Here is a 12,472-nt window from a genome sequence, read left to right on the forward strand (position 1 = left end):
CAGTCTGTAAAAGAATGCAACAAGAATTACACATGCAACTACTATGCCCTAATATAGAAGCATTAATGTGGACGTTGTGAAGCTAGCCGTTGCCTTGAGACTTCATCCTATTACTGCGTGGCCCCTAGGGGGCGAGCTATCTACAGTGAGGGGGAGGGGGGGAGAGAGAGAGAGAGAGAATAATGGATCAAGCATCCTCCAACCATTCCCCCTCCCAAGCCCTTGCACTCATGTCCCTGTCACACATGAAAGGGCCAATTAATTCAATCAAAAACGGTTTGAGAAGCCATTTCTTTTAATAGAACAGGTCACTAATAACAACAGCGTGGGGGCCAATAATGGAACGGGTGGTTCCATTATAGATGAGAAACCTGTCTTGTTTATATAATCTCAACAGCCTCAGTGATCAAAGCATAGCTGGCCCAGCCAGCATCATAATGGACCGGCCATCTCTTCATTATCATTACCATGTGATGTCCACAGTGGAGAGAGAGAGTCTCCACCTGGCCATGTCTGTGCAGTGGTGCAAAGAATGTAGTCACATTATTTACTAAGTAAAGGTATCAATACAGCAATAGAAAGAAATGCTCCGTTACAAGTACAAGTTGGGAATTCAACATTTACTTGAATATTAGTACAAAAGTATGGGCATCAAAATGTAGAAAGTAGAAAGTGCTCATTATGCAGAATGTCCCATTTCAAGTTTTCAAATTTTATATATACTGTAGTCTGCTCTTTTTTCCTATCAATACCAGTTAAAAACGTTGAAAGAATATATATTCAAAGATTTGCGCCACATTTTTACGATTTTTCAAAAATAGCAGACCTACAAGCTCGTAGCGCACCACTCGGTGGCGCGCTATGAGCTTGTAGATCTGCTATTTTTTCAATAGCTAAAGTATAACTATGTTACACCAAAAGGGGTTCCCGCCCAAAATGGGTTAAAAGGCTAGAAGCCCCCACGAAGGGTGATGATAAGTGCATGGAACAGAACAGACACGTAATAATAATAAAATAAAAAAGCATCTACCTGACCATCTCATTTGACTCTCAGCCAAATGTCCATTTGCAAACAGTATAGATGCTGTGAACATTGCTGTTCAATATGCAAACTACCTGCTGCAAGATCTAGAGAACCACACAAAGCAGGCAGACACACACACACACACACACACACACACACAGGTTGCCTGTTTTCCCTACGGTAAGTCAATGATGGAAGTTACGAGGTTGCCTGTTCTCTCCCCGAGTCAATGATGTAAGGTACGACATGGATTATTATTACGTCTGAGCTGTCGGCTAATCTGAGGTCTCGACTCAGCAGAGCACACAGACGACCAGGCAGACAGAGAGAGAGAGACACACACAGACACACACACACTTTTCTGTTCACCCGCACGTAATCTGCATGACGTGCTGAATCATGGGCAGCAGTATACTGTGGCTGTCACACTGCGACCCTAAACACTGCATGAGTCACCGCTGGCCTTCGAGGAACAGGCTAATCCATGCCTGCTGGCCTGCAAGGAAAGCGTGCAACAGGCCAGGGCGGTCCGCCCGGCTGCTCACCGTTCTCCTGTGTGTGTGTGTGTGTGTGTGTGTGTGCGCTCTGTAGGGCGAGTGGGCCATGACTCTGTTCCGACCGCCTCCGGTGTGCTGCATGGATTTGCGGGCGTGTTCACGTATACGTCTCAGAGGGACAAGTGAGGAATGAGGATTCTTAATTATACTCATTTGGTAACCGCAGTGCCTTCTGGCCTGGTGCGTACTGATGCTTGTAGATCGTCTGTTTTCGATGTCTGACACTGGCACTCAAATGAGTATGAATCAGGTTTAAGGTCGCAGGAGGCACGTCAACGGCACATTAAACTAGGAAATTACGTAAACGCAATCCGCGTAAACACTCAATTTGCCAACCTAAGCCCACCCCAAACCCCCCCCCCCCCCCCCCCCGCCCCAAACACAAACACACCAAAATGCATGTCTCATCATGTCAACCGCTGTGCGAGGCTCAATGCACTTAACTTACCCTGCCAAGTAGGTTAAACCTAATTGAAGAGGGAGAGGTCACGTTTGTTTTCACTGCGACTGCGTGCGTACCAGCGGGGTGGATGAAGTAGTGTAATGTGATGAAGTACTGTATGCCATACAAACAAAAATATAAAATATATATATCGTCGCTGCCAGGTGGAAACCTTGTATGTAGAAAACCGTTACTTTTCAGGAAATGGATCCAATGTAGTGATTACCCAAAGACACACTTGACCACATTCAACGTGGTGTGCTAATTTGGGGGCATGTCATCAAGGCAAACATGTTAGAATTTACACCACGCCCTAAAAGAAAAGTTGAACAATTGCAGACTTTGCATTACACGGTCATATGATGAATTATGAAATAGGGAAAACAAAAAAAATAAATAAATATGGTGTTAGGAGGTTACTTTACACACGCTTATACATCCTGTTAGACCCTGCAATTTCTGTTTTTTTTATATAGTTAAATGTCCAAAATAGGGCCATGGGTTGGTGGTTAATCTCATGCAACAGTCACACAGCACACTCTAAATACACTCCTTAATAGAGTGATTTGCTGACAGTTCACAGTTTTGATCAACCACCCCCTCCATGCATGATGAGAGGGGGGAAAAAAGCCTGTTCCCAGCAGTGTTCTTCTGAGAGCCATTTGGATTCACAAAGGTTCCCCGGAGCGTGGAGCACACATGATGCAGAAATGATTGTCCGTGACAGATATGTCGGTTATAGACCATGATGCCACGCCTACCACTCTTTATCTCAAAAGGTCCTCCTGTCCCAAGTCACGACAGAAAAATCACTGACTCGGGACAGATCGTCTAAAATAACAATAATTAAAAGGCCAACACAGCCAACAGCTATTTCACCAAAATAAAGTCACACACTTGTCATTTAGTGCCCTAAACAAACATGACCAGCGTGATTTACTGGCAGCATGGGTTCTGCTGCTACTTAAAATATCACACTGCAATATGCACGAATCACACTTAAAGACACCAGTAGTTGATCACACGATGCACCTTCTATACATCTATAATTAACACATTTTAATGTTGTTTGTGTAGACGTGTACGGGCACATGTCATGATCCCTAGTGAACAAACAAAAGGGTAAATGATCACGTATAACAAACAAAGTGCTGCAAAGAAACTAGTCCAGACCAGGATACCAGGTAAATAACAAAATATGTGAATTTGTGAAGTACTAACCAAACTAGTATATCATCTCTATCAGGTGGAAACCGAATATGTCCAAAACTGTTACTTTTCAGGATTAAAATAAAGAAAAGTTTGAAAAAAAAAGAGATAAGATGTTTCTGCCTGACAGCAACGATATGAGTAGTGTAGCACTTATGCAACAAGTGCTACGAGAGGAGAGTGACTTGAATTAAAATGTTTTCTAAAAGTTACTGCATCAAAGTTGGTGAGGGAGGTAGTGTTGGATATTGCGTGCAATCTCACGATAGATATGTATCACGATACAGAGGCCACAATACGATATATATATCGATATATCTCAATTAAACGTTTATTCAAAATAATGACCATGTTGCACAAATACAATAAAGCACTTTCAGGCCCACAGAGATCTTTAACAAAGGGTCTGGGAAGGGAGTGCATTGCAACTTGCAAGGGGGGCTTTGATAACGTTAAACAGAGGTACGTTTAGCACCCAGATAATTCATGCCGTTTATTGCTGTATCGATACAGTAGCCTCTCGATCGATTCACCCATCGTCTGGATTGTCGATCGATATATTGCCATATTGATTAATTGAATGCACCACTAGAGGGAGGTGGGTCAGGGTGGCAATGACCGCTTCCACAGCCTGCTGACCTTAACCAGTGACAAAAAATGAAGAGTAGTGAACAGCTGTGACTTAAAACAGATTATTATTAAAAACCTTTTGTGCCTTTATTGATAGTTACAGTGAAGATGGACAGGAAAGAGGGAGAGAGAGAAGGGAAGACATGCAGCAAGGGTCGTCATGAACGGGACACGAACACGCGACACACAGGCCAGAACCTATATGTGGCATGGGCCTGGACCACTAGACCAGAACCTATATGTGGCATGGGCCTGGACCACTAGACCAGAACCTATATGTGGCATGGGCCTGGACCACTAGACCAGAACCTATATGTGGCATGGGCCTGGACCACTAGACCAGAACCTATGTGTGGCATGGGCCTGGACCACTATAGACCAGAACCTATATGTGGCATGGGCCTGGACCACTATAGACCAGAACCTATATGTGGCATGGGCCTGGACCACTATAGACCAGAACCTATATGTGGCATGGGCCTGGACCACTAGACCAGAACCTATATGTGGCATGGGCCTGGACCACTAGACCAGAACCTATATGTGGCATGGGCCTGGACCACTAGACCCGAACCTACATATATGTGGCATGGGCCTGGACCACTAGACCCGAACCTACATATATGTGGCATGGGCCTGGACCACTATAGACCCGAACCTATATGTGGCATGGGCCTGGACCACTAGACCCGAACCTATATGTGGCATGGGCCTGGACCACTAGACCAGAACCTATATGTGGCATGGGCCTGGACCACTAGACCAGAACATATATGTGGCATGAGCCTGGACCACTATAGACCCGAACCTATATGTGGCATGGGCCTGGACCACTAGACCCGAACCTATATGTGGCATGGGCCTGGACCACTAGACCCGAACCTACATATATGTGGCATGGGCCTGGACCACTAGACCAGAACCTATATGTGGCATGGGCCTGGACCACTATAGACCAGAACCTATGTGTGGCATGGGCCTGGACCACTAGACCAGAACCTATATGTGGCATGGGCCTGGACCACTAGACCAGAACCTATATGTGGCATGGGCCTGGACCACTAGACCAGAACCTATATGTGGCATGGGCCTGGACCACTAGACCAGAACCTATATGTGGCATGGGCCTGGACCACTAGGCCAGAACCTATATGTGGCATGGGCCTGGACCACTAGACCAGAACCTATATGTGGCATGAGCCTGGACCACTATAGACCAGAACCTATATGTGGCATGGGCCTGGACCACTAGACCCGAACCTACATATATGTGGCATGGGCCTGGACCACTAGACCCGAACCTACATATATGTGGCATGGGCCTGGACCACTAGACCAGAACCTATATGTGGCATGAGCCTGGACCACTATAGACCAGAACCTATATGTGGCATGGGCCTGGACCACTAGACCCGAACCTACATATATGTGGCATGGGCCTGGACCACTATAGACCAGAACCTATATGTGGCATGGGCCTGGACCACTAGACCAGAACCTATATGTGGCATGGGCCTGGACCACTATAGACCAGAACCTATATGTGGCATGGGCCTGGACCACTAGACCAGAACCTATATGTGGCATGGGCCTGGACCACTAGACCAGAACCTATATGTGGCATGGGCCTGGACCACTAGACCAGAACCTATATGTGGCATGGGCCTGGACCACTAGACCAGAACCTATATGTGGCATGGGCCTGGACCACTAGACCAGAACCTATATGTGGCATGGGCCTGGACCACTTAACAGATTATTAACCTGGTATGACATCCACAGCAGGCTAAGTTCAGACGAGGGCAAAAGGATGAACGTGATTAAAAGCGGCCGTGTGCGGGAAAGCTTTATCAAGCCTTGTGTCAGCCCTTTTTCGTCTAAGTGTGTGCTTGTTTCAGATACAACGGAGCCATGTACACTGTGTAGGCCGATCTTTAAACCAGCCGATGTACGTGTGTAGAGACGATTTCCTATATTGGTAGGCAGCTGTCAAAGGGCTGGTGTAAGCTTGTGGGAGGGAGTCTTGAGCCCAAGTGTATTGATTTGGGTACCTCTTTTTATTATATTATATTATTAATATTATATTATTGACCTTCTTACTGAACTGGCACACTTCGTCGGTCTTCCCCTGACACTGGTACACTTAGTTAGTCTCTTAGATCTGGCGCTTCTGAGTTAATCTCTCTGGAGCACTTCTGAGGAACTCGCTCTGGAACACTTCTGAGGAACTCACGCACTTAGTCTGTCTGAGCCACACTTTATAGGGTGACGTGACGTTGTGGCCTGACGTCACGCCACCGACCATTTCCATGTAACATGTAACTATGTAAACTATGTTTTTTTTTTCCTCCGTCCTATAGCCTTCTTAGTGCAAGAATGGGTGGACATTTATTGCTGTGGAACTAGCTGTGAATCATGGCCGTTACTAAATCTCTCATCAAGCTGAAGCTGTTGATCTCAATCAGCAGTTTTTCACCAGCTGATTGAGATCTGATTTCAGAACTTCCGCCTGATGTCGGTAGAGCTCACAAAGCTCTGGGTTGTCTGCCTTTGGATGAACTTCCAGCTCTCACGGAATAAAGCAAAATAAAATCTCATGACTGAAAATGTTATGATTAATATACTGTATAGGTATTATCATGATGCTAAACCTATGGTGCTGCTGTTCCACATACAGCCAACCAGTTGAAGACATCACAGATTGTTCTTTGCTGTTATGAGATTTCTGAGATCATTCATGTCTATTCTTCAGAACATTCTATTGCTAGTTTGACCACATCAAATGCTCCTTAATCTTTAAAAATAGTGTGTTTTGAGACATACAAGGCTATTGTCTTGTATTGCTATAAAATTATGATCTTGAAAGTGGCAAATTTCAGTGGTGGAGTAAAAACAACAAGGTCACATGGCTTTGGGGAGTTTGGGCAGCAGATCTACAAGCTCTCAACATGTCATGCTGCAATGTGCTGTGGGCTTGTAGATCACCAATTTGGATAAATAAACTGATTATTTTTCCCTGATTTTTCTTTAAATAAATGTTTTAAGCCTGTGCCTGCACTTCATATATTCTGCTACAGTACATGTTTGCACTTTAATTAAATTAAAGCTGCATTTGATGGGGGGGGGGGGGGGGGGGTTGTTACTGAAAACGATGTTGGTGCTTCTTGCACTAACTTTTTATAAGCCATAAATGTTCTCCAATGCATTTAAAGGAATTATTGTGTTTTTAATTTATTTTACTGTAAAACATTTTTTTTACTTAAATTAATATCGGTCATAATATCGGCTATCAGGCTTTTTAATTCTCCACTAATCGGTAATCAGAAATATCGGCCAAAAACCATATCGGTCGATCACTAGTTCATAGTTCCTCCCTCACTCACCATGTTGGTGATCTCCGGGTAGGCGGACTCCACCAGCACGCCCCGGTTGGTGGAGACGTAGTCCACCAGCTCGTTGAGCACGGCCCTCTTGATCTCCTTGCTCTTCAGGTCGGTGACGGAGTCCATGAAGTCAAACAGCATGCAGCACTGCTGGAGCTTCTGGTTGAACAGCTCCTGCTGCTCCGTGGACGGAGCGTCTGCACAGGGAGAAGAACAGAGGAGGACACGGCCGTTATGCGTCAGTGCTACAGCTGTCCAGGTTGTGACATTTTAGCCAAAATACCATAATCATCCCACCCTGACAAGCAATTCTAGTAGTTGAGGCATTACAATTAGTTTGACACGATTCCACAGATAAAAAAATATAGAAAATAGCTGCAAGCGCTGCGAGAAACTACTTAGATTTTATTTCTTTTTTTGCCTCTTTCTCAGGTAATATTTCACAATTTGGCCAACGTTTGACCATTTTATATTGTATAGCTTGTTGATTACTTTCGACGCAGTGATGGTCTTGTTCTTTTAGGTCTTCAAAGTCCTTAAATGGTCACTTTAGAAATGAAACGTGCAGACACCCTGTATGCACTTACACAGTCTTGTCGGTTCGTTTAGAGAAAACAATGTTGCACATTAAGTTAAATCGACCCGCGGGTTGAGAAGAACCGCTGGACTAGACAGCCAGGGTTATTAGAGCTGTCAAACTTGACCTCGACTGAGTGGGTCCGTCTATAAACAGCATCTGGCAGTCGTCCAGGGTCCAGACATGCAATTGACACTGTGCAGCGTTGTCGTGCAGCCATGTTCTGCTGCAGAGCGTTGTGTGTGTGTGTGTGTGTGTGTGGTGTGATACAGCTTGGTGAAGCAACACAGTCTGATTTATAGCCACCGTTCAAGAACATAACACCTGGAGGTGTGCAGAGGTTATGCAAACACTGCCACCAACCACCGAAAGCCATGTTGACTCTGTGTGGCTCAATGGCTTCATGAGTCAGCACTGTGGTTGGTCCCCGAATGTTTTAAAACGTTTTTCTCCCCATCTCATTAGCAAAGTTAAGAATGTGAAATACGGCAGCTTTATCCCCTGAAATCAGCCCCCCGGAGATGGGGGGAGGGGGGGTCAGTCAGTGGGTCATTTTAACCACTTAATCCATTTATACCAAAAAAATAGAAGATCTACAAGCATGTAGATCTGATCTGCTATTTTTGAACATTTAAAAATACAATCTTGAAAGTATTGGAACATTTTGATCCCTGGCACAAAACATTTTCCGATGGGGGTCTGCGGGCAAATACAAGTGATGATGAATTTTGCATTTGTCAGGTTTGTTCTGTGGGAGTGGGTGACATTATCCATATTCCATAATGACTCAGAGAGCCTGAGAAGCCCTACCCTGGATTCCTGTGTAAGCCATTAGCTGCACAGGGGATAATAGACCAATCAATTCAATGTATCCGTTTGGTGGAAATATCTGCCATAATTTTACTTTTTTACAGAATATCGGCAATTATGCAGCCGAGGTCTCCCGAAGCTGATACGTTGACCGTTCTCAAATGGAACTTTAGGCAAATCTCTTTTCAATTGATTTCAAGATGTCGCACTGCTTTCAGTTGCACTGCATAGCAGTCAAAACATTGGTATAAATACAAATTTTAAACGAGAGATTTACTTGCGAGCCGTAAAAATAGGCTCGCAACCCAAAATTTGGTCCCAGCCCACTGTTTGGGAAACGCTGTGTCCTAGCTGAAACAGCATTGATTTACACACCCTGTCCTACTCTAACCACACACACACACACACACACACACACACACACACACACACACACACACACACACACACACACACACACACACACACACACACACACACACACACACACACACACACACACACACACACACACACACACACACACACACACACACACACACACACACACACACACACACACACACACACACACAGAGAGGTGACATCAAAGGCATGGGAGTGCAGTATAGTGCAAAGTTTCATTTCGTATTGAGACGTGACAGATTTCTCCATTATGCAACCAGTCAGGCATATCCCCAGAAAAGAACATGGCACGGGGGAGACAGGCACTGCCAAAGAATCCTCACCAAGTTTCACACCTAATGAAAATGTTCCAGTGGTGCCTGAAGGCGGCCGAGAGTGCCGAGGTACTGTAACTGGATCCTAACAGGTTGGACGGCCGCTTGTTGCTCTGCGAGGAAAATCACCCGACTGTGTAACAAGACCTTAGTCTGCCAATAAACTTATAATGCACGTTTCCTATAATGCCACCCTTCAAGGACTGAGTGCCAAAGGACTTTGTCCATAAAGCCAAATGCGAGCTGGGAAGGTAAAAAGATAAGTTGACAGACACTCAGGCCACAATACCTCTCTGTCCAAGAGTGTATTGTGGGTTAGCGTCATGACACATAGTTAACATTCCACCCCTGTAAGTGCAGAAATAGGCATGCTGTAAGCTTGTCTAGGGCTGGAGAACTCAAGAGTCGTTGCTTTGGGAAGGCGTGCTGCTGCTGGATTTGAATTTTGAATCTTAAAGAAGTGGGACGGCCGGTTTTAGTCTAGTCTAGGGTTAGACGTTGTTGTGCAACTGGTTCAGATATGGAACGTCGAGGCAAAGTATACAAGTGATTTGGAGTCACACACTCTGTCTGAACCCAGAGGCTGTGAAGTGTGTATAGCTGCTTTTTTAAGAGCTTATTTTCCTGTCCTGTCCATTCATGGAAACAAAGAGAGGTTACATTTAGGCCAGGTCGAGCTCAAAAAACCAACAACAATTGTTGCAAACTATTTACTTTTTGGGCAAGTGGGCATGACCTTTGGGCAAGTAGAACATGACCTGTAGTTGCCTGACGCAGTGACAGGCAAGTGTCTTAGTGTCAACCCCTCAGTGACAGTAATACATACCAACTCATCAACAGAGTGCACACAGTATTTTTGTACAATATGTTGCAAAAGCTCCTTGCAAGTTTTTGGATTGTTTTTGGATTTTCGGATTGCTCACAATTGTTAGTTCACCAACACCCTAACCCTAACACAGACTGCTTTTTAAACACTCACCTGCTAATTTATTTCTTGTCCTGGTGCATGAATGAATGCATATTATGTATGTCTGTTTTTCACTACACAAATGGTTCTACCTCGGGTGGGGGTACCTCGAAAACTAAAGCACGTTTGTCACTGCCCTGTCAGGCTCCAATGTGTCCTGAGGGGAGCAGAGATGGCTCGGCCTGTGGATACAGTCGGACATGTAGATTCTTTCCCCAATGCAAAGCTATTTTTACCACTCAGAAACGGATCGTCATAGCGTACACATTCCAAAAGGGTGCTTTGGAGAGAGAATGGAAATATTTCCATGAGCAAATATGAAAATGGCGTTCCAATGGAGATGAAGAGGGTGTTGTTGACGAGCATACAAGATGATCATCACAGCTGCCCATTTCTTTCTACTATTAGATTTTTTACCTCTTTTTATTTCATCATAAAATTAAGTGTTTAATCAATGTGTAATCAGTAATTCAGACTACTGTGCTTTGTCTCTGCAATGCTGTAATGCTTATAGTAATGTATGCTGTTGCACCGGAAGAAAATGCTGTTGTGCACCAGAAATAACTGATGTACTATGAACTCAAAGTGGGGTCCTTGGCAGGGTTCAAGGGGGGCCCCCAGGCAGCTACATTTGTTAATACACCATCAAAATCATTTTAGCCACTTTACATTGGCCGTTAAAATAGCAGATCTACAAGCTCACTTCACCTCCCAATGTATGAATAAAAGGACCATTGTAAATCGCTTTGAGTAAGCACGTAGTCAGTGCATAGAAAACTGCTATAAAAATGCAATACATTATTATTATTATATTCTGGGGGTCCCTGGCACAAAAAATGTTCAAATGGACAGCCAAATAAATATCAACTTGTGGTTCCTTGACATGACAAAGTTTGAGAATCACTGTATAAATTCAACAGACAGGGGTCAAAGGTCCTATACTCAAACGGACAGACAAGCGGACAGACAGGCAGGCACACCTGTCCAGCTGTGTATTGGAGACGGTGTGAAATGTCATTTCATGCAGGTTGGGATTCATCTTAAATATTGGTGAATTAGGGGCACACTGCCGGTATGTTGAACGGATAGCAGCTCAGCGACCATAACGGACACAATGTCTCCGGATTGGCGTCGGGCCTGTGGCATGTGTCGCACATCTTTCCCTTTTTTCCTGTACACTTAAACGTCCTTCCTCTCTGCACGCTCCTGTCTAAATAAAGCAACGATTGCCCGAAACAATAAATAAATAAATTGGCAAAGATCCCCTTTGATCATATGGAGGAAACAGGAAACACTCTCTCCCATGTGAGTTTATTTATTTATTTATGTGGGTTCACTGCGTTGCTAACCTTCATCATGGCATGACGTATAAAAAGCTGGCCCGGAATAATGACAAAGCTATTTTTTCCCACACTGAAGCTTTTGTACGGATGATGAGGTTACAAAACAAAAAAACATTCATTTCATCCAAGCTGAACCTTTTTTGATTTAACAGCCTCGCACCTGAAAAAGCACAACAAGCATGACGTATGTGATTAAACTCTGGGGAATAGGCTCTTCGTACAGCAGCAGGAAAGAAATTGGGCCTTTTCCTTCACAGGTCTTACCAATGCTACTAATTAAGACAGTTGAATTGATTGTAGCACAGTGCTTCTCAAACTTTTACATTTCAAGGCTTCATAAACTCTGAGAGTATACAACCGTTACAGGTACATTTGGTTCCATGTGTACATTGTGTAGTACACTCTCAAGACTTACACACCCGTAACAGGCCATGTCAGGATTAGCACGAGACCCAGAAATATAGCCATACTACTGCTGTAGATACAGCAGTACTGATGGATATAGGATCTCTGAAGGAGTTTAACAAGTAGGGCACAACAAACCACATGGTATGCAACTATGCATTATTGAACCCTTGAGGTAAAGCTCTGATGTTAAACACTTACAATGAGTGACTGTGACTGCTCTGGAAAGAATTGCCGTGGCATCACAACCGCACAAGCCATACATAGCATTACAGTGGCTACTAAGTCCTTTGAAATGTATTACGTCAACGAGGCACACAGCTGGAATCGCTCTCTTGGAACACAACTGATGACAAAAGCTGAAAACACAGAACTTAATTCAATGAGCGTGAACTCAACCACTTAA

At 44.3% G+C, this 12,472-nt stretch overlaps 1 protein-coding gene across 1 annotated transcript in view; it reads right to left on the bottom strand.

Annotated features, from left to right (window-relative positions):
- Positions 1-12,472, bottom strand: part of ppp2r5a (protein phosphatase 2, regulatory subunit B', alpha isoform) — a 69,837-nt gene that overhangs the window by 33,349 nt on the left and 24,016 nt on the right. The window contains exon 2 of the mRNA XM_080791265.1: positions 7,246-7,442. Coding sequence (XP_080647391.1) covers positions 7,246-7,442 — 197 coding nt within the window. The remainder of the gene's footprint in view (positions 1-7,245; positions 7,443-12,472) is intronic.

The sequence above is a fragment of the Protomyctophum bolini genome (assembly GCF_963924005.1).
Source record: "Protomyctophum bolini genome assembly, chromosome: 19".
NCBI classification, from domain to species: Eukaryota; Metazoa; Chordata; class Actinopteri; order Myctophiformes; family Myctophidae; genus Protomyctophum; species Protomyctophum bolini.